We start from the raw sequence: 23,159 nt of genomic DNA, 5'->3' as shown, positions 1-23,159 counted from the left end.
ATCCACAACACTTTCAATACATCAAATTCATCGCTCACAGAACTTGAACTTTATTCTGGTTTCCACAGACTTTATCAGGTTATTTATTTCAATCTCCTGTGGTCTTATGGTCAGAAAGTAAAACCCTGGAAAATCAATCACACATTACTCAAATGTACTTTTAACAACTCTTGAAATAATATTCAATCACTCGGTGTGAGTCTGAAACCGCTGCTATCCTTTTATTTTAAAAGACAGACATCACTTTCTCCTCAGATGACAGGAGAAGAGAAACACATGGAGCTGATTCATGATCTCTTATTATTGCAAACATCATTGGAGAGAGAAGTTGATCGAGGGGTGAGCTTTAGTTTGATGGGGTTTTTGGGAGCCAGTAGACCACTGACACCGAGCTCCAGAGGAACCTGTGAAGATACACAGAGAGTTAAATACATCTCTTAACGTCTGAATGAATGTCAGTCATGTGACGGATGTGTTGTACTCACCTGTGTCTCCTCACACACACTGACATCAAACCTCTGTAAGATCTCCACGATGGCCAGCTTCATGGTCACCTGAGCGAAACGCATGCCGATGCAGTTTCTGGGTCCGAAGCCGAAGGGCATAAATGTGTAGGGATCAATCGACTCCTTATTTCCCTTTGTAAACCTGAAAATACAGCAGAGCAGATATGAGACACTTCTGCTGAAACCATGTACAGCTAGAAAGAGTCCAATAATGGGACATTCAAATGTTAGAAGTGTTATAAAATGATACTGCTGCTTTAAGTTAATCCAACTAAAGTGGTTTTGTGAATAGAAGTGGTTTTGACCGTTCTGGTTTGAAGCTGTCTGGGTCGCTCCAGTGCTCCGGGTCTCTGTGGAGCACATATGTGGGGATCATCACAACCATGTCTTTAGGGATGACCAGGCCGTTGATCTCCACCGTCTTCTTACAGACACGCTCGAGTCGAGCAGCGACGGGGAAAAGTCTGAGAGATTCGTTCAAAGCAGCGTCTAGATAATCCATGTTCATCAATGTCTCATAATCCACTGAAGCCTTCAACACACATACAACAAACTTCAGTCACATCATTAACATCAGCTTCAGAGCTTCACATATACACGGATGTGTGTTTACTTTATTAGGAAAAGTTTCATCGATTTCCTTCTGCAGTTTTTTTAGTGCATCTGGGTTTGTTGCCAGATTGTAGAAGAGGAAGGTCAGAGTACTGCTGCTCGTCTCGTAACCGGCGAAGATGAAGATCATGGCCTGAGACAAGATCTCATGATCACTCAAACCTGGACATAAAAACCTCAGGTTTTATAAAGCGTCTCAGTGAAGTTCAGAATTGTAGGATTAAAGCAAAGACCAGAATCAAGCAGACCAATGATGGAGATCCTTCACCTTTCTCTCTGTGTTCACTGTTTCCATGTTCAGCTTTATCAGCGGTCTGAGAATCAACCATCAGCTGCAGGAAGTCAACTCTTCTCTACAGAAAATCATCAACATACACAATTACAGCTCGGCTTCAACATATAGCTTCTTTAATGTGTTTTACCTTGTGGTCATTGGCCACTCGCTCAGACTTGAGCTTCTGTAGGGCAGCGTAGAAGAAATCCGTCACAGATGTTGGAAAAAAAGCCAAATTCATTTTTTCCAGCATGGGGATCGTGAAGGGAAATAAAGCTAACACAGAAATAAAAAATATATTTAGAAATTTTCCACAAACAAGCTGTTAGATTCTAACGTTTCCTACATTGTCAGTTATTAAGAAACGGCTTCAGTAAGTGATAGATTAATCTGTTTATCTGAAACTGACAAAACTGATGGATTAAGTGACAGTTAAACTGATAGTTTAAAGGATTACTCCACTTTTATAAGAAGATTTCATGCTAATTTACTCACGCCCATGTCATCCATGATGTTTAATTGTTTTCGACTGAAAAAGAAAGTTTTTTTTTGAAGAAAACATTCCAGGATTTTTCTCTATATAGTGGACTTGAATTGAGCCCAACGGTTTGAAGGTCTAAATTGCAGTTTCAATGCAACTCCCAACCAGGGCATAAGGGTCTTGTCTTATCTAGCGTAATAATGGTCATTTTCACCATAAAAATGAACTTTTTAACCACAACTTCTCATCTTGCACTATCCCTGGGTCACGCGTGTAACGTCTGTGTAATCATATAAACTAAAGTCTGCAATGCTGTAAGTTTGACCATGTAAGCACATAGGTTTGCATACACATAAAAACAGACTCTACTCTGGGCTTTATTCCTCGTTTGGGATCAAACCGTTGGGTTCAAATGAAGTCCACTAGATGGAGAAAAATCCTGGAATGTTTTCTGTCTACAACAGAGTAAATGATCAGGAAATGTTCTTATGAAAGTTGAGTAATCCTTTAATTGATTGAATACCTAACAGATGAATTGACAGATTAACTGATGGATTACCAGCAAACAGAAACAAAGGGTTCAGGAAGTCAAACTTGAGCATTTTTTTAATGTTGGTCACAAATGGATCTTTAGGGTTGTTGAGAGAGTCGATGTCCACACTGAACGCTGTGCTGGTGACTACATCCATACTGTACGCTCCAAAAAACCTGAAAGGGCAGAGACAGCTCGACCATACTTCATACAAGATAATTACATAATTACAACACTGGACTGCAGGAATATTATCTCTAATAGAGGCTATAAAGGAATAAAGTTGATGAATATTTAAACCGCTTTGCTCTGATAACTACAGTAATATTACAGTGACTCCAGTCAGATCTCCTCAAACAGGAGAAGACTCACTCTTTAACGTCCACAGTCTCGCCTCGATTTGAAGTTTTTCCCAGATTCTGATGTAAAGTCTTTGAGTGTGTCTTCATGATGTCAAACATCTAGAGAAAGAAACAGCAGTACATCATCATCATCATCATACCTCAAATATTTAAAACACTGAAACTGCTTCATGTTCTAGTTCTCCATTAATGATATACCTATTGTGTGTGTGTCTGTTTGTTTGTTTATTTATGTTATGTTAGAGGATGTGTGTCTTCTGATGTGTGTATGTGTTGGGTGTGTGTATTTTAAGCTGACTTTGGATTTATGAATGGTATAAAATATGACATGGAGAAGTTTTGTATGATCTCACAAACCTCCTTCAACCTCCCGCTAGTGAAAGAAGGAGAGAGAACACTGCGGATTCTCCTCCAATCATCATCTTCAATAATAGACACGGCGTCATACAGCGGACCGTTCAGACGGAAATTCTGATGATTTACAGGATGAAAGAAATAAAAAACAAATCAAAACACAAACAGACAATCATACCTTCAATATTGATCTTCTGCCTTTGTACACTTTTGCAAAGTAATGCAAAACCCTCAGAAGGTAAAACTAGTATTTGACAATGCTGATGATGGTTTTACCCTTCTGTTGGTAAAGAGCGAGTAACACTCCTTCACCAGGATGGTTTTAAAGATGGAGAGGTCTAAAATACAGAGGACAGGTTGCCTTGCATCATAGATACTGCAAAGAGAAAAACACAAAAACTTCAGATTGTCTTCATCATGAGATTATTTTAAACACACGAGCTGAAGGTTTGTTAGAATTATTTTTAGATCTCAAAATCTAATGGAAAACAATGAGAATATTTGTTCAACAGACAGAAATATATTATTAGACAGAAATATTAATATTAAAGTGTTGCATTTTAACAAAGTTAATGGAAGTGATGTATAACATTGTGATTTATTTGATGTAATGTCAATATTTTATCTGCTGTTCTTACCCCCAGACTTTTCCATACTTCTTAAAACAGTCATAATCAAAACTAAAAAAACCCTAAAACAAAAGAAACAGATGAATATGTGTTGTGTATATGTTTAGTTTGATCAGACTGAATAAGTCAAACTTTATACTAAGAGTTGAGAGGTTATGAAGGTAGAAATGATGGAGAGATAAACTCACCTTTCTGTATTCCAGCATGGTACCAAAGAATGGAATGGGCTTTGGACCGGGAATCCCTAACTTTTTGAAGACGTTGTGAGGCCAGTATCCATATCTAGATTTTAAAAAGATGTTTTTATCGTAGGTTTGTTTTGTTTCTCTTAAAAACACATCACAAAATGAACAACATTCAAGAGTCAAAAGAGATTTGAAGATCATTTCTCTACTCATGTTTGAGTCATTATTAAACTCTCATCTAACACTTCTGTGTCCTTTTATATAAGTTGAGTTTATTCACTCATCAGTACTAGTATGAGTGATGCAGAACTAGTTAAGCTGTGTTAAGAGTAACTTACATGATGAGAAGTGCCACCACCAGCATGAGAAGAGCCCATGTTTCAGTCGAGAAGAAGAGAGTCATGATTCTGCTGTCTGATGATGATGATGATATGAGAGAGAAACCTGAAGCACAGCGACAAGCACAGGGCTTTTATTCTGCTCATAGATGAAACATTAACCATCACACAGACCTCTGTACACACTTCACATCTCACCTTTAAACACACATAAACCATACATCACAATCACACGTACTGCTGCTTTTATATCAATATTAATGGAAAAAATATTCCAATAAACTCTTCTGTTTAATGTCCAGATTGATGTTGATAAGTGAATGATGATGATTTGTAAATATTTTCAGAGTAGTTTGGTGTTTGAGGTTCAGCTCAGTTTTAAAGTTTTATTACGCAAGTGTTTGTGATCACGACTGACCTCTGCACTGTATTTTAATGAATGACATCAGTATGTGTTATCAGACCGCATCGGTCCACATGTTTTAAAGAAGAATGAACACATTTACATTACTAACACACAGCTCATGTTTCATTTCATAGTTCACATTTGACAAAAAAAAATAGAGAAACTGCAGGAACAGCACGTGAATGTTTGTTTAACTTAATGATTCTTGGGCTTTTAAAGAGACATTAACATTTACATCAACTCACACAGGAGATTATCATGAGAGAGAACTAATGATGTTCACAGATAAGATTATTGCTTTTACATGACTGTATACATACACGCACGCAGTTAATATGTAAAGTCTGATCTAGATCTGTGATTATTATTATTTGAATATTAAAAAGATGAACATATATGAAAGAGAGAATATGAGAGTTGTCATCTTTGTATCCTCAGGTTTATCTGTAAGCTGTGGTGTTTATGATCACAGTTCATAGTGCAATGTGATGATCTCGGTAAATCTCTACTGGTTTATTCAGGCACTGAACTTTTATGAACTCATGACATTATATCAACAAAATAACACAACTGATCCAGAAACATGGCCTGTCCAAACCATAACTCATTATCAAAATGTTGACAGCAAGTAAAACAGATGTCCCATACCACAACAAAATACTTTTCTCTGGCCAAAAATATTTTTTAAATATAAGCTAAATACATTTTGTAGAAAGTTAAGACCAATTAAATTATTTTTAAAATATATTTTTAACCTTCATACAAAAAATATATATTTTCCTGGCCAAAATATAAAATACGTATATTTTTGCTTTTATTTCATTTTTCTTCTAATATGACAGGAATATAAATGCTTTAATATACATATTTGAAAAAAAAGTGTAAACATATTTCAAAATATATTTCAGTACATATCTTTTTTGGCCACTTTTTGTATATTTTGAAATATATTAAAATGTATATTTGAATATAGTTTTTTGCCGCATGGGGTGGAAAGAAACACAGGAGTAGATGATAAAGTCCCAAAATGAAAGCACAAAGCTATATATATTTGGATGATTTGGTTTTCAGAAAACAAATCTTATGATGAGATTTACATTATGTAGGACAATTTAATAAATAATGTTATTGACTTAAGCTGGGTTTTCACAGGCAGAGTCAGGCAACTGAGTAAGTGCTCAATGAGTTAGTTTAGAGATTGTTTACTCTGTATTATTAACATTAATTTAGACACATGAGAACTATAGGTTACAACAAGTGTCTGTAAATGATACATAACTACACTAGTCAACATTTGAAGATGATTAAAACCTTTCCTAAAAATTGTCTTAAAACCAATACCCAATACCCTTTCTTGTCTTATGAGAACTTTGATGAACGTTTTTGATCCACTACAAATGTTGACCAGCATATTTAGCAGTTTTATAACTTCATATATGAACTAAATATATGGGAATATGAAATAAATATGCCAGAGCAGTAGCGTAGCCAGAAAAGAGACTCTTGGTGTGCATCTGAAAATCTGGGTGTGCCACATTTATTGTCATATTACTGTACAAAATTATTAACCATAAGCATATAACCATGTTATAAACATAATGTTATGAGTGGGAAGGCAGAGGCAGATCCAAATGCAACAATTTATTAGACAAATAAGCCAGGCAAAGGTCAGTATCAGAAATATTCAAACTGCTTTTGCGCGTTGGTTGGTGTTGATACGGACGCGCTCAGCGCTTGTCATATAGGCTTTCACAACTAATACGCAGTGTTTTCAACCAACCACATAATGGTTATTTTATGTTTCAGACATTTAAATACACATAAGTACTAGTAAAACAATACATTTGTAGTTTGTAAAATACACACTGATGTCTACGGAAGGGAAGCAGAAAAAAATCTATTTAAATGTAATTTGCCAACGTGTTTTATTCATATATCAGACACACAGCATGTATACATAAACATTAAGGAAAAGAAGTATTTGAACACCCTGTTATTTGCAAGTTCTCCCACTTAGAAATCATGGAAGGGTCTGAAATTGTCATCGTAGGTGCTTGTCCACTGTGAGAGACATAATAAAAATAAATCCAGAAATCACAATGTATGATTTTTTTAACTATTTATTTTAAAAATATGTATTTGAAAACCTGAGAAAGATAATGTTAATATTTGGTACTGTTTGAAATTACAGAGGGTCAAACGTTTCCTGTAGTTTGCACACACTGCAGGAGGGATTTTGGCCCACTCCTCCACACAGATCTTCTCTAGATCAGTCAGGTTTCTGGCCTGTCGCTGAGAAACCCAGAGTTTGAGCTTCCTCCAAAGGTTCTCTATTGGGTTTAGGTCTGGAGACTGACTAGGCTACGCCAAAACCTTGATATGCTTCTTACAGAGCCACTCCTTGGTTATCCTGGCTGTGTGCTTTAGGTCATTGTCATGTTGGAAGACCCACCCTCAACCCATCTTCAATGCTCTAACTGAGGGAAGGAGGGTGTTTCCCAAAATCTCGCAATACATGGCCCCGGTCATCCTCTCTTTAATACAGTGCAGTCACCCTGTCCCATGTGCAGAAAAACACCCCCAAAGCATGATGCTACCAACCACATGCTTTAAAGTAGGGATGGTGTTCTTGGGACGGTACTCATCATTCTTCTTCCTCCATACACGTTTAGTGGAATTATGACCAGAAAGTTCTATTTTTGTCTCATCTGACCACATGACTTTCCCCCATGACTCCTGTGGATCATTCAAATGGTCATTGTCAAACTTAAGACGGGCCTGGACATGTGCTGGTTTAAGCAGGGGAACCTTCCGTGCCATGCATGATTTCAAACCATGACGTCTTAGTGTATTACCAACAGTAACCTTGGAAACGGTGGTCCCAGCTCTTTTCAGGTCATTGACCAGCTCCTCCCATATAGTTCTGATCTGATTTCACACCTTTCTTAGGATCATTGAGACCTCACGAGGCGAGATCTTGCATGGAGCCCGAGTCTGAGGGAGATTGAGAATCATGTTTAGCTTCTTCCATTTTCTAATGATTGCTCCAACAGTGGACCTTTTTTCACCAGGCTGCTTGGCAATTTCTCCTTAGCCCTTTCCAGCCTTGTGGAGGTGTAAAATTTTGTGTCTAGTGTCTTTGGACAGCTGTTTGGTCTTGGCCATGTTAGTAGTTGGATTCTTACTGATTGTATGGGGTGGACAGGTGTCTTTATGTAGCTAATGACCTCAAACAGGTGCATCTAATTTAGGATAATAAATGGAGTGGAGGACATTTTAAAGGCGGACTAACAGGTCTTTGAGGTTCAGAATTCTAGCTGATAGACAGTTGTTTAAATACTTATTTGCAGCTGTATCAAACAAATAAATAGTTTTAAAAAACCATATATTGTGATTTCTAAATCTTTTTAGATGTCTCTCACAGTGGACATGCACCTACGATGACAATTTCAGACCCCGCAATGATTTTTAAGTGGGAGAACTTGCAAAATAGAAGGGTGTTCAAATACTTATTTTCCTCACTACACACACACACACACACACACACACACACACACACACACACACACACACACACACACACACACACACACACACACACACACACACACACACACACACACACACACACACACACACACACACACACACACACACACACACACACACACACACACACACACACACACACACACACACACACACACACACACACACACACACACACACACACACACACACACACACACACACACAATGATTTTGCATGCTCATGATTTGGAGGCTGCCCTTGCCTGCCTTAGGGCTTCAATGACAGAGCAGCGCAGTCTCAGTGGAGTGACCGCTTTTGAAACCAAACAGATTTTGTGTGAAGAAAGAGGAGAGCTGGTTGATCACCATGTGTTCAAGAGTCTTGTCAATGAAGGGAAGAGGAGAAACGGGTCTGTAGTTTTCTAGCATAGCAGGATTGAGTATGGGTTTCTTCAGCAGCTGGGTTATCCGAGCCCCTTTAAATGTTACGGAGAAGTTGCCAGTGGAGAGGCATGAATTGATAATGTGGGTGAGAGCAGGGATAACCAACTGAGAGATGGCCTGAAGAAGATGGGTGGGTCTGGGATCTAGCAGGCAGGTAGTCAGATGGTTAGAAGCCAAGACCTTTGAAACATCTGCTTCAAATAGGAGAGAGAAGGAGGGGAGGGAGCATGTCTCAGAGGTTTGAGCATGTGCAAGAAGCTGCGCTCGGAGAACTGACTGCTGATAGTATTCGTTGTCTGTACAAAGAAGGAAGCAAAATCATCAGCCGTTAAGTCGGATGAAGGTGAGGGGACAGGTGGACAAAGAAGAGTAAAGAAGGTCTTGAAGAGAGTGCGAGAGTTAGGTGAGTTGTTCATCTTTGAATGATAGTATTGGGACTTAGCAGGAGAGATATCCTTGGAGAAGGAGGCAAGAAGAGACTGATAGAGACCGAGGTCAGAAGGATCTATCGATCTGTGCCACTTCCTCTCTGCAGCCCTGAGTCTGGAGCGATGCTCACGGAGAACCTCAGTTAGCCAAGGAGCAGGTGGTGTGGCCCGGGCCGGTCCAGATGGGCATAACGTGTCTAAGCAGGATGTAAGAGTGGAACAAAGTGTGTCTGTGGCGTTGTCAGTATCTAAATGAGAGAGTTGGCGGGGAGCGCTGAAGCGATCGCAGAGGATAAGCGGGAGGGATAGAGCATGCGCATGTTGCGCCGGAACGTGACCAATGGGGGATCGTGTGCAGTGACTGGGAGAGTTAGGTCGAGCTCAAGAGTGAGGAGGAAGTGATCGGATGTGTGTAGTGGGGTGACCCTGGTGTGGTAAGTGCAACAGCAGCATGTGTAGATTAGATCTAAAAGATTACCAGACCTGTGTGTTGGTGAAGTTAGAACTCGCTTGAGGTCAAACGACACAGTCAGGGTATTGAAGTCAGCTGCCTGTGATTTCTCACGGTGGATGTTGAAGTCACAAAGTACTTCTGAAGGAGTACCATCCTCTGGGAATGAAGTCAATACATCCAACTCCTCCAAGAAGTGTCCAAGTTGACTTGGAGATGATAGAGAACTAAAAAATAGATTTTAGTAGAGTGGATGATAGTAACAACATGTTACTCAAAAGAGCTCGTGACACATGAGGGTGTGTGCTGCTGGAATTTCCAGTCTTTTGGAATGAGCAGACCGGTCCCTTTACCCCTTCCTGTTGAGCGAGGACTGTGGGAGAAAGTGTAGCTGGAGTGGCAGTGTCCTCTGGTTTAATCCAGGTCTCAGTAAATGCTAGAACAGAGAGACCAGAATGAGAAGCAATAGCAGTAATGAAATCTGCTCGATACCCGTCACACTTTTATGCACCTGCCTCGCTACCGGTCACACCTTTACGTGCCTGCATTTTAAAAGCATGTAACAAATAAGGCATGGAACAAATAATGGCTTCAAAACGAATAACAGAAAAATATTCGGGCAGAAACAATCATGTTTGCTGAAACAGCGATACTTATTATCCCCTTAAAGCACTAATAATGTGTGTGAAGTGAAAGAGTGTAACCTGTGTGACTGAAATGTCATGAATTAAAATTTTCTGCCCTTCTCTTTTTTAGATCTCACCTCTTTCTTGAGTATTATCAATTCATTTAAAAATCCTAAAGACCCTACATCAAACCTTTCTTAAACCCCAAGTAAACAAAAGTATCCTTTTTGTAGTTTTAAGTTGTATTTAATTACACAATGAAATGTATTTGTAACGTTAAGTATGCTGCATGTTGACAGAATTTAGGGGTAAGTTAGAAGTAAAGTTAAATTAAACTTATTTGACGTTGGCTATTAATTATTTACACTATGATGTTGTTGCATTATTGTCCCATATCAACTCATCATTACACCTAATGTGAATGTCTGGTAATTGATCTATAGTATTTTACATATGAGATTTGTGTACACGTAACAAATTACCTTTGTATATTATACATTAGACAAAAAGTTACACATTCTTAAAGAAAATCGACAAATCTGACAATGGAAGAGAATGAAATTAAAATCTAAATGAGTGCTGTCCAATTGTCTGTAATAACCTACTTGCACATTTTTTTTAAACGGATAAATATAATCCTGTTCCAGGCAGAAAAATCAAATTTGACATTTATTTCCATTGTGCTACATTTATTTACTGTATAATACATGGTGCAATATAAACCAATCATTTTGTTTTAATTGTTAAAAATCCAATTGTTAAACATCTCGTATTGTAAATCACCTGCAAAAACACACAAATGTTTAAATTAAATTTAATGCAGGGGAGTATGATTTTGGCAACACCTGCCGAAAAAATACCCCCCTTTCAATCTGAGGTTTGCAAGGTCAGAGACCCAAAAAAAGTATTCTGGTGACACATCTCATATTGTAAAACACCTGCAAAAAAGCACAAGTGTTTAGATTCAATAGGAACCATTTAATGAAGGGAGGATGATTTTGGAAACACCTGCCAAAAATCACACACCCCCTTTAAATCTGAACTTTGCAAGATCAGAGACCTGTAAAAAAGTATTCTGGTGAAACATCTCCTCCTGTAGAACACCTGCAAAAAAGCACAAGTGTTTAGATTCAATAGGATCCATTTAATGCAGGGGAGTATGATTTTGGCAAAACCTGCTGAAATCATACCCCGCTTTTAAATCTGAACATTGCAAGATCAGAGACCTGTAAAAAATATGATGTGCCCTTTAACACTGCTGAAACTACAGTATGGTTCCCCTAAAAAGATCCTGTTATAGTTCATCATAAGGGATTACAATGCAGCTATGACAGGGAGAAACGCACTGGTGCAACAGTAATAAGCATTTACATTTATTCATTTGGTAGAGACTTCATCCAGTGACTTACAAAGAGGTTCATTTAAACAATTTTAAAAACAGTTTAACAATTGGAAGTTTTCCCAAACAAAACAATTTATTTTTATTGCACTGTGTATATTACACGCCCGACAACAATCAACAACTAATGACGAAACTAGCGCGAGGACGCACGGGACTAAACGCGATTGCAACACGCGAGACAGAGGTAAACAAAACAGTGTTTCTTAGAAAAGTAACTGCGCTAAAACTTTACATGTCTATAAACAAAAACACTCACACGTTTCTGAAGACTCTGCTGTTGATAACTGCTTCACTTGAAGACGGAGCTGTTTACTGTTGTTTAAAGAATTTTCCTAGCGTTGGCTACGCCCGACAACAATCAACAACTAATGACGAAACTAGCGCGAGGACGCACGGGACCAAACGCGATTGCAACACGTGAAACAAAGGAAAACAAGACAGCGTTTCTTAGCAAAGTAACTGCGCTAAAACTTGACAAGTCTACAAACAAATACACTTACACGTTTCTGTAGACTCCTGTTGATAACTGCTTCACGCGATTCTGAAAGCTGGTTTAGTGAAAAATACTGAGTCCTAACTCTGAGTTTTCCGTTTCAAGATGAGAGGTATGTTTAACCTGAGACAGCAGGGTAAATCAAGCCTGTTTCAGAAGGAGAGGTAATTTATACTCAGAGTCCGTTTCCGGAGTACTTTCTGAATCTAACCGGTTTTATCCTGTAAACCCAGAGTTTCTTGTGGTCTCCTCCCAATTTTTAAAGGAGTAGTAGTGTTTCATCTTGTTAGTTGCTTTAGTAAATTCATTAATTCCGCACATTTTTATTGCGCACACTGTAAAATATTTTTATAATCAAATTGCCAGTGCAAATCATTTTACCTTAATGTTTTATAAATTACACTTAAATAAAAAAATTAAACAATATATTGAAATGACTAGTAAAGCCAATTTGATATACTTAGGTGCAGAGACCGTCTAAGTGACTAAAATCTCATGTGCTTTTATAGAGGATCCTGTAGATCAGGGTTCCCCAAATCTTACCCTGGAGGGCTGGAGCACTACAGAGTTTAGGTCAAACCCTAATTAAACCTACCCACCTGTGATGATCATGAAGACCTTAATTAGCTTGCGCAGGTGTGTTTGATCAGGGTTGAAGCTCTGCAGTGCTCCGGCCCTCCAGGGTAAGATTTGTGGAACCCTGCTGTAGATGATGATGTTGCATTCATTTGTGTTGCATTTATGTGAGTGGTATTATTTGTCTTTGCAGTCATTTTAGATATATAAATATCCTTACGTGAGTAAGGCTGTGTTCTTACATCTGAACAGTTGACTTTACATTTCTAATGAATTCACACAACATTATCGCTGATCCAGTGGGCAGTGCAGTGCGCAGTGGTTTGGGCAGACGTACTGTTGGCGATCTGAGTTCGAATATCAGCTTGGCCTACTTCTGTTTTATTCATGACGAACATTTGTAAAGTTCGTAGCCTTTTATGCCCAAGGCTTATGCCTTATTTCATTTTTAGCTGAGCTGCTGTCATCTTTTTGTCCATGCGATTGCATCTGCATGAAAGTTAATATAATAACTTACAGTTCTCAGTTTATTTATTTCTGATATTTTATGTGTGATGAAAAATAAAATGTATGCATTTACTAAAGTAGCAATTTCCAACAACAACTTCAAACAACTTTTTTTTGTTTCATACAGTAAACATCTCCTCACTATCTGCTGGCTGCCCGTCCTCTGAACACACTGTAAAAAACGCGGTCTCTGTAGACAGCCCAGGCTCCACAAACTGCAATAAAAACAAAGTGGTCAAACCTACTACCAGGAAACATAACAAAGTGTTCCAGCCAATAAATGACAAGAAGGATTTGGGAGTGGGGGCTGGACGCGTTCATGACTCATTCAGAAAGCACGGAAAGGAGGGGGAGGAGATAGCTACCCTCCGTTTAGTTTGACAACAATTTGAACGTCATCAAGAATACCACTATGCCATGTCTGTGATTCGTCTGTGTCATTCTGTGGGTCAGTGTTAGTTTTCTGTACATTGTATTTTATTTTCTCCTTTATGTGAAGCACTTTGGCTAGCCTTAGCGCTATAGGAAAGTATACCTATACTGACCTTGACCTATGCTAAAAAAATTAATTACAATCTTAAATACCCCAATTTAAGATAACCACAGCAATACAATTCTAACAATTATATTGTTAAAGAAGTGAAAGAAGTTGTATCTAAATCCATATAATTGCAGTGTATTGACCTACATATAAAAAGAAATTCAGATTGTCTGTCATTTCATTTAAAGCACACACAAGTCAAGTACAGTCATTTCATTGTTTTATTTTTGTGGTGCAGTTGAGTGTTGTCCCTTCATGCAAATTATTTTAAAGATCTACAGTAGGGTTTGTATCTTTCTCCAGTTGTTAAATTTCACAATTTCCAACTTTTTCATATTTAAAAGGCAGCACTTGTTTAACGTCTTTGTTGTCTGCATTCTGTAGGAACAGAAAGTGTTATTATTTGATGGTACTGTATGCTCTTGGCTTTTTGTTTTACAGTGTCCTACAAACAATAATTGTTGGTAAATTCACACTATGAGCACCTCACCACACAAGTAGGGGTTCAGACTTGATCAGAATGATCAGTGCTTATACCTCAGGCCAGCTGATCCTCACCCTGAAACCATTCATAAAACTCTGTTTATAACGCTCAATAGCGCACACATAATTTGCCATCACTATAAAATAGAAATGTTTTGTGTTACATGTCAAGTAGTAGTGATTGGTCAAGAATATCTTTAACATATCAATCTTTTACTAATATAGATGGCATGAATCCAGATGATGTCTCTCAGTGACCTTTTGATTTTTTCCAAGGCAAAGAGTTCATTATGCCGAAATGAAGCTGTGCTGCTGATAAATCTCTCCTCAGTGTCTTCTTTATCACCTAACATCATGAGATTAGACACTTACAGTATAGCAGCTGATTATGCTTAAATGCTTATATTCACTATACACTTACCATTATGAACATTATCTTTTATTTTCCACCTGTTACATTTTTGTCCACTCAAGTTGCTGCTTTTTAAATGTGCCCTAGATAAAAAAAACTGTTAAATTTAAAGTAATTTTTTAAAATCATTCCTCAGCTAAATATTTATTATATATATATATTATGAAAGCATTTAATCTATAAGGACTTTCCAGCCTTTTATATGGTTTTGTTTATTGCAGCAGTATTATCATTTTTAGTCATTAGTACATTCTTCAGACATTTATATCACAAATAAGCGCTTTCTCTTTTTAACTTTGATCGATTTGATCCACGCTCGACCTCTAGGGCTGCTCAAGAACAGCGTGCACGCGCTATTATCTTGACTTCTTGAGCCTCGTTCAAAATAGTAGGACTGCCTGAACCTCAACTAACCGATATGTAACTAATTTAAGTGTGACTGATACATTTGGTTAATTCAAGTCAGATTTTTTTTCAATTTGCTTTATTATTTATTTATCTACAGATTTTAACTTTAATTTATGGAACAGCCCCCTGGAATACACCCCTGAAGACTGAGCTGTTTACTGTTGTTACTAGAGGGCGCTGTGACGTTGATGCTCGTCACCGGAAGTGTCAGTCGTCAGTGTTTAAAGGTTTTGGTGCGTCTCATTTCTCTCTTTCATCTTTAGTTTAGTGTTTTATGTGTTTTAAACGTGTTTCGTGTCTGTCGTTAACGTTGATGTTTCTCTCTCTCTTTCTCTCTCTGGTGTTTAATGTCCGCAGAAGAAGATTTCTCTCGCGGTTTTGCAGCGGAGGCATTAAAAGATGCAGACAGTTTCTCCCGAGGAGACGATAAATATCGTGATGAATTAGCGATCATATTAAATCAAGTGAGTGATATGTGAATACGTGAAATATCGCGGGAGAGACCGTGAGTCTAAAGTCGAGCTCCGTCTCTTTTCTCAGTGTTTGTGTGACACAAGCGTCAAGACTTCAACTACATCATCAGATTCTTGTGTGAATTCAATCAAAAGACATCACATACTTTATTATATGCGGTAAACAACCCACACCATTAGGTGTCATTTGCACTGGGGACATGTCCCCACCACTTTTTGAAATGGCTGATTTTGTCCCCACCACTTTTTGAAAGTATTTGGTTAAAATGTTCTGAAAAATCAAGTGATGCCTATGCGACTTACGACTGGTTCTATGGTTCAGGGTCACATTAGTTGCGTTGTATGCTTATGATGTGTTTTCTTTTACATATGTAATGAATTTCATTGTAATTACTGACCTAACGTGCTGCTATTTCAACAAAAATGTTGCTTTGGCACTGTTTGGTTGAGCTGGTGTTATGCTATGCCCATTTTCGATGCGCCATTATTTCATATTTTTTCCCGTCCTGCTGTAATGTTTTTTCATCTGATCTTTTCAACACAAACTGACGCTCCTGCCCACACCACACCGGATGGATTTTAGGACATACATGTTTGTACTAATGCCACACGTTTCCCATATTAAAATGAATTTAGTAAAAGTGTAGTAAACTTTCTGGGTAGATTGATTTTCATTTTTAGTGAGACGTGAAGTATTGAAGTGAGACAATGCGTAGTTTCACCACAAATATCATAGTAAACAGTGTTACTGTAGTAAAACCATGGTTTATTATCATAGTGTGTGCTTTTGAATGACTTTTATTATTGAGTATTGTTAGGTGTTTCTGTAGCCAGTAATATTGTTGTGATGTTGTGGTTTTTACAGCTGTGTTGTTTATGGAGGGAAGCATGTGGTGGTGTAGTCTGTAGACTCAAAACCTCTGGAGTCGACTCAATGTGTATTCATTCAATCTGCTGATCACACAGGTAAACACACACACGCACGCACGCACGCACAGAGACACACTATATGTAGCATTTATTTAGAACATTATTTTAAAAAATCCAAGCTGAAGAACAGACGTTTAATCTAGAAAGGCAAGTTGAATAGCAGGCTGAATAGGTGTCCGTACATGTTAAACTAACATTAAGTCTACAGTCTTTACTGGTAATTTACTGATAAATTGCAGTTAAAAGGTTAGGTGTGAACAGAACCTTTTCGGTAAGTTGGTGCTGCCAATTTACCAGTAAGAGAGGTTGTAAGATTAACATTAATTTACCGGTTAGCGACAGATGTGAACAAAAATATAGATTACCGGCATTTAGAACGGAGGACGTCAGACCGCGCTGACCGCTTCGGGCAAATCATAACATTTTAATACAGATGACGCGTTTACTCCTGCACTGTTTCCACACACACACACACACACACGCTGCTTAAAAGTCGAGCACACCTGAAGTTTACATCCACGTTTCCACCCAAGTTGTTTAAAACAGCTTAACATCTACTTGCCGAATTGCCAATGTCCTCTGTGAAGCCTAATGTGCAAAAAGTGCTGTTGTAAGACACAGTTGCGGTTTTTCGTCGCCGAATGCAATGTTGTTTGGTCACGAGCAACCACCAGCGTTTACCACAGATGTGAAAACAACAAAATACAGACCGTGGATATGAACAAAGTGGATTGTTTACAAATACAACACTGAGCTCGCCGCGCACCACAGGTAACTTCCGCTTTCTCATTGAATTTACCGGTGTTTTGGTACTGATGTGTGAATGATGTCTTACTGGTAAAAAGACAAAACGTCACTGCGTGTGTGAAGAACATATTTTATATTTACTTGTAAATTCATTCTGGTAAATTCATGGCAATTTACCGTAATTACTGTGTGAAAGAGGCTAATAGCATACTGAACATACCTGGGAGGCTGAATAGGCTAAATTAACACGACAAGTTCAAAATCAAGTTCAAAAAGGTCCCAAAGTCATTCTGCATCACTGAATCTATTGAATTGCATAAATACAGGAGCAGCATAAAGCGAACTCTCACGGCTGTAGACGGTAATGGTTTCTCTTGGTTTATGAATAAATTTTGACGGATAAGTTGCACCTGACTATAAGTCACAGGACCAGCCAAACTATGAAGAAAGGGTGACTTATAGTCATGAAAATACGGTGAGCCGTAGCAAAGATTTCTGTATATTCCGTTTTTTTTAAGGGCTTTTTTACTGTGTACCAAATGTTAAAAATAGTGCAGGCATTTATGATTAAAATTGATATTAAGATATAAATTATAATAGCACAGTGGACAATGCAACAAGCTTTTTATGTAAGGGATAATGTACAGGCAGCAGAAATAAGACCCGAACGATGATGATGATCAGGACCCGACGCTCAGAGGGAGGGTCTTGTATTACACTGAAGGGGTTTATTTCACAATAACTACATGCTGTCTGTAGTACATTATCTTGCTAATAACACCGCTATTTACCTCACAAGTAAGGAGCATTAAATATTGATTTGAAATATTTTAATTGCTAATTTTTAACAAATGCAGACCTTGCACGAGGAAAATAACATTCAAATGTCACGAACACACTATTATTCTTGAATCTTTTGTAAACATAATGTCATATATGTTATTAAAAACATATTTATATTTAATCTTTGTGAAATATGAAACCGTACCTGTCCAAATGATTTGAAGCCGTATGTTGTTAGCTTAGAGCGGCAGTGTTGCCAACTATTTACAATGGAAAGTAGCTAAAGCTTGCTTGAAAAGTTGCTAAATGTCACTAGATTACATCATTAGCTTAACAGTGACATCATCACGTCATATTTGCATTCTTACTACATTGGGCCTTCAATTCTGTTTCATGTTTCTCTTATATCTGGACTGTCACAAATAGCATTTTATTACAAACAGTCCAGTTTTAAAACCTATAAGAAGCAAGCTGATAAATGATTGGAAACGTTGTTTTGTATGTACGCATCTCATTAATGTGTTCGCTTTGTCTGTTCTGAATGTGCTGCTGCTCAGCTCTCTCAAATACATTTATTTTGTACAGTGATTTATTTTATTCAAAGGGCATTTTACATTTACATCCCGCCCTGAATGTAAGCCATCGCTGGATCAACTAGCTCCAGCTTCACATGCACGATGGACTGCTGCGCAGACAAGAGTTGGCTGCATGTGAGTGCTTTGGGACGGGAGTGGGGCCTGCGGAAGCTGCTCGTTGACAAGAGTAGACGATATGAGTCTCCAAAAGTTTCCATTTAACACCAGGAAAAGCAACTAGTCGCTTTTCTGAAAAACAAGTTGGCAACTTGGCAACACTGTTAAATAGTATTTATCAGAAAAGAACGAACCATTGAAAGTTGTTGCTGGCCAATCAGAATCAAGCATTTTAGAGAGCCATGTAAAATAATAATAATACACCATTTGTTCCTTTTAGGGCAAGATCATGGTGAGGACATATAAGAGAAAGACCAACAGAGCGAGCACGACTCCGCATACAATGCTGAAGGCTGTCAGACAGGTGCTGTTGTTTAAGAAGACCATACGAGCTGCAGCTGAGGAGTTTGGGATCAATTATCGCACCCTCGCTCGCTATTGTACCAAAATTCCACGGGAAGAGGTGGAGGGAGACGCCGAACATCCGAGCTGCGCCGTGGGCTTCATCGGTGCCAGACAAGTGTTTAGTGCAGAACTAGAGATGGAACTGGTCTCCAACATTTTAACAGCAACCGATATTTATTATGCGCTGCCCCCTAAGGCCATCAGAAAATTGTCCTACCAGTTGGCAAAGAGGCACCAGCTACAAATGCCGGCATCGTGGAGGGAAAATAAACAAGCGAGCGCGGATTGGTTTGCCGCTTTTACAAAGAGACATCCCTCGTTGTCCATCAGATCACCCGAACCAATGAGTGTGCCGAAGGCGAGGCCCTGCACTACACGTCACGTTGAGATGTTTTACAGCAAGCTGAAGGAGATCATGGAACGACACCGCTTTAAGCCGGAGGATGTGTGGAACGTGGAGGAAATTGGCGTCACAACCGCTCAAAGGGCCGATCGCGTGGTGATTAGGAAAGCGCTGGTGCCGCTGGGACCCGTGTCATCCGCTGACCGGGGGCCGCTCGTGAGCGTGGCCTGTGTCGTTTCTGCGTCAGGGAACACGATACCGCCGTATTTCGTTTTCCCGAGAGTTCAATTCAGGGAGCACTTTCTGAACGGCTCGCCTGTCGGGAGCTCGGGTGGAGCCAATCTTAACGGCTGGATGAGGGAGGAACAGTTCGTCCATTTCCTGCAGCATTTCACTCGACAAACCAAACGCTCCCCGGAGAGACCCGGTCTCCTGCTCCTCGACAGTCACTTATCCTACTTGTCCATCGAGGGGCTGAGTTTTGCAAAATCGAACGGTATCGTAATGCTCTCCTTCCCCCCACACTGTTCTCGGCATCTGCAGCCTTTGGAGCGCTCCGTTTACAGCCCATTTAAGAAATTCGTCAACGCAGCTATCGACAGCTGGATGCTCGGAAGCCCGGGGAGAAGCGTTACAATTCATCATGTTCCAGGAATCGTTGCCACCGCGCTGCCCCTGTCTGCCACCCCAGCAAACATTATGGAGGGGTTTAAAGCCTGTGGAATTTACCCTCTCAACCCAAACATTGTTCATGAATCAGAGTTTGCTTTAAGTTGTCTTACAGACTGTAACTCTGGCACTTCTGCGTCCAATGGTTCGGCACATAATTACGTCGACTACATCGGTGACACTCCTGAGTGTCCATCTTCAGACCGACACACAGCACACGGTGACCTTCGGCCCAAACCAGATGAACTTCACTCTTACCAGAGACTGAAGACCTCTGAGCAGGACAGTGGACATCTTGACTGGCTCTCATGAGCTGGACAGATACAGGACACAAAATCACATTAGCTTGTCCTATACTCAAACACAATATTCGTCTCTTTGTTATTATTTGATATATTATTATAATTATACACTTCATTAACTGCTGCTGCTTCTGTTAGTCAAATCCAGTGGAGGCCAGTGACTTCTTTTTCGAGGGCGCACAATGTGAAGCACAATATATTTAGCCCATCGTGTGAACCTATGTGCATCACGTGTCATGTCAAAATACATGCCTGCTGCAGACGCTTCAAAGTGGTTTATGCCAGATACTCGCTTTATCTCATGTGTACTCAGTTTAGTGTTAAATTCGTGTCTTCTGAGTATTTTGTGAACGTGAGCGTCTCTTTTATTGTGAACCCTTTCCACGTGTCTGTAGCGGGCATGTATTTTTGTTATGATGCATGAGGCACATGGTTCACATGACGCAATGAACACATATTTTGGGCTGACGAGCCACACAAACGACACAAACACATATTTTGAATTCGTGCCCCTCGAAAAAGAAGTCACCGGTCGCCACTGGTCAAATCAAATCGTTCAGTATTTTTCTGTTTGCCGTTTTTGCCTAAAGTCATTAAATATGAGACATTTTAAACAGACATTTTGTTTAAGATGACTTTGTTTTTGAATTAGTTAACATTTTTGAAATTAATAAAGTTATAAACAACAGGTTTACCAAACAAAGCTGAGGTTAAGAGGAGATGAAGGACTTAAGAGAGCGGTTTGTACAGCTTAAACATCCTTTACCTGTTTGACAACATCAAATCATTTCTAATCTTACTCCGTGTGTGGTGTTGTGTTGTGGGTCTACAGCATTTACAAATGACTCGGTTTATGAGTCTACGTGTGATATAAACATTACAGAATAAAAGAGACTTTGTGTTTATGAAATATTTGTATTTGTCCTTTAACAAACATAACCTCACTTTCTAAGGGTTTATGGTCATTTTTATTGAAGTAAATTAATGTTGTCTTATATGTTGGGTCATATAATCTTTCTATTCATGTTTTTTATCCACTGTAAAAAATGTGCTATAATTCTGCAGCTGGTTGCCAGTAACTTACTGTAAAAGATAAAGACTGAAAATGTTTCATGTTCATTTAACTTTGAACAAACTGTTGCCAGTACATAACATCCATGTAAAATCTACAGTAACTTTACTGTAAAATTAATACTGTGATTTCTACAGACATTATTTACTTTGATAGTGAATATCTTCTCACTGTGATGGGTTAAATACAGAAGTATGTTAACTATAAGTGATGATTACGTCACTTTCACTTGACTTGAACTTCTTTTTTTTTGTCAGGGAACATAAGGTTACGTGCTTAACTGAGACACATTCATCACGGTAAGTAATCAAACTTCCAGCATTTTATCTTCTTAATGTATTCACAGGAATATTTTTCTCTGTTCCTAATGTAAGCTAGTCAATATTTAAAAGCCACCCACTGCTCTCTGTGTGTGCGTTTACTCACTGAATGGGTTAAATGCAGAGGTCACATTTCAAGTATGCGTTACCATACATTGACAAATACATCACTTTCACTTCACTTTCTGTGAGTTTGAGATGTCCAGTGACTGTACTGTAAAACTCATCACAACATCCTCTCATCTGAGCTTCTTCAGAAGATGTTTTTCTCTCTTCTTGTCCTGCAGAAGTGGATCAGTTTTAGATGATGGAGTGTATTTCAGATCTCTTGGTAAACTCACTGAACGAGCTGAAGAAAGCTCAGCTGAAAAAGTTTCAGTGGCATCTGAAGAATTATGGTATTTTAGCTGCTGAGCTGGAGGATGCAAATGTCTTAGATACAGTAGATAAAATGTTTGGAGCGTTATGGACCAGAAAAATCTGTGGAGACCACACAGGACATCCTGAAGAAGATGAACCAGAACCATCAGGCTGAACTGCTGGAGAAAAAAGTTGGTGGAGCAAAGACTTTCATTTTATGTTCAAGATCACACAGAAGAGAAGTCCCTGACCCTCTTTGTCTTTGTTTTCTTTCTCAGGTGCAGATACGCTCTGGAAAAGCAACATTTACTTAATTGCCTAATAAGTTGTGAGCAATTGATAATGTCAATAAATACAAATTCAGTCTTATATCAGCTCAGAGTCAGACTTTATGTTCTTCTCTTGTCATTGCTTCATTCATTGGTCAAAAATTTTATTCTTCCATTTATATATACCTGCCTCACTCATCATCATCATCATCATCATCATCATCATCATCATCATGCCTGTACTGTCACCAACAGGTCAAAAATAGGATTGCAACACAAGGAACAACACATTGGGCCCATAACTGCTTAGAAATCATGTGACGATACATAACAGACAACAAGTAACAAAGAAACGGATTAATGTTTTACAATATCCTTAAAAACTCTTGTGTCATCAGAAATGGATTGCTGCCATCAAGAGGCTACATAGTGAGCTATTTTTAGAAATATATTAATTAAAAGTATAAACCTACTTCAGTAGTAGCCTACCTCAGTGCACTTGAATAGTGTATAATAACCTTTACACTGTACTACAAACAACAATGATCTACTACAAATGTACTTGCTGGTATTTAGGTATAGTTTTAGTACAATCAACTACGATCATTTATCAAAAATGTGCACGTGTGAAAACACACATACACCTTTCTTTCAGATGTGAAATCCACTTTGCCGTGGATTTTTGCGTACGCACACTTTATGATCAAATCTGTGCATATGCACGCTTTATAAATGATGCCCCTGGTCTCTGTTTGTTTATAGTTTTGGTTTCCTAAAGATGAGGAGAGACCTTGGATCAGTGCTATGTGAAGG

At 38.7% G+C, this 23,159-nt stretch overlaps 2 protein-coding genes across 10 annotated transcripts; one reads left to right on the top strand and one right to left on the bottom strand.

Moving 5' to 3' along the window:
* Window positions 1-196: 196 nt before the first annotated feature.
* Window positions 197-12,251, bottom strand: cyp3a65 (cytochrome P450, family 3, subfamily A, polypeptide 65). 4 transcript variants are annotated; one of them, XM_073814515.1, is made up of 15 exons: window positions 12,062-12,251; window positions 11,220-11,263; window positions 4,274-4,379; window positions 3,939-4,032; window positions 3,760-3,812; window positions 3,398-3,497; window positions 3,125-3,238; window positions 2,778-2,866; window positions 2,433-2,581; window positions 1,541-1,668; window positions 1,387-1,471; window positions 1,120-1,280; window positions 812-1,038; window positions 486-648; window positions 197-404 (listed from the first exon to the last, which is right to left on the bottom strand). In XM_073814515.1, the coding sequence occupies exons 3-15, from the start codon at window positions 4,336-4,338 to the stop codon at window positions 288-290; spliced, it is 1,545 nt and encodes a 514-aa protein (XP_073670616.1). In that variant the 5' UTR covers window positions 4,339-4,379; window positions 11,220-11,263; window positions 12,062-12,251; the 3' UTR covers window positions 197-287. The 4 variants fall into 4 exon arrangements, with proteins under 4 accessions (XP_073670616.1, XP_065125760.1, XP_065125761.1 ...); XM_065269688.2 differs by lacking the exon at window positions 11,220-11,263; XM_065269689.2 differs by lacking the exons at window positions 11,220-11,263; window positions 12,062-12,251 and adding an exon at window positions 11,818-11,950.
* On the top strand, window positions 11,271-22,451 carry LOC135750721 (uncharacterized). 6 transcript variants are annotated; one of them, XM_065269693.2, is made up of 9 exons: window positions 11,271-11,745; window positions 13,265-13,585; window positions 15,079-15,214; window positions 15,339-15,445; window positions 16,320-16,420; window positions 18,887-21,065; window positions 21,655-21,696; window positions 22,005-22,268; window positions 22,356-22,451. In XM_065269693.2, exon 6 carries the CDS (start codon window positions 18,896-18,898, stop codon window positions 20,333-20,335), a length of 1,440 nt encoding a protein of 479 aa, XP_065125765.1. In that variant the 5' UTR covers window positions 11,271-11,745; window positions 13,265-13,585; window positions 15,079-15,214; window positions 15,339-15,445; window positions 16,320-16,420; window positions 18,887-18,895; the 3' UTR covers window positions 20,336-21,065; window positions 21,655-21,696; window positions 22,005-22,268; window positions 22,356-22,451. The 6 variants fall into 6 exon arrangements, 5 of the variants coding, with proteins under 5 accessions (XP_065125765.1, XP_073670624.1, XP_065125767.1 ...); XR_012336602.1 differs by lacking the exon at window positions 18,887-21,065; XM_073814523.1 differs by lacking the exon at window positions 16,320-16,420.
* Window positions 22,452-23,159: the final 708 nt, after the last annotated feature.

This window comes from Paramisgurnus dabryanus, chromosome 4 (assembly GCF_030506205.2).
Source record: "Paramisgurnus dabryanus chromosome 4, PD_genome_1.1, whole genome shotgun sequence".
In the NCBI taxonomy this organism is placed as follows: domain Eukaryota; kingdom Metazoa; phylum Chordata; class Actinopteri; order Cypriniformes; family Cobitidae; genus Paramisgurnus; species Paramisgurnus dabryanus.
Note: the sequence above shows the minus strand (reverse complement) of the source record. Positions and strands in the feature narration are given on the sequence as shown.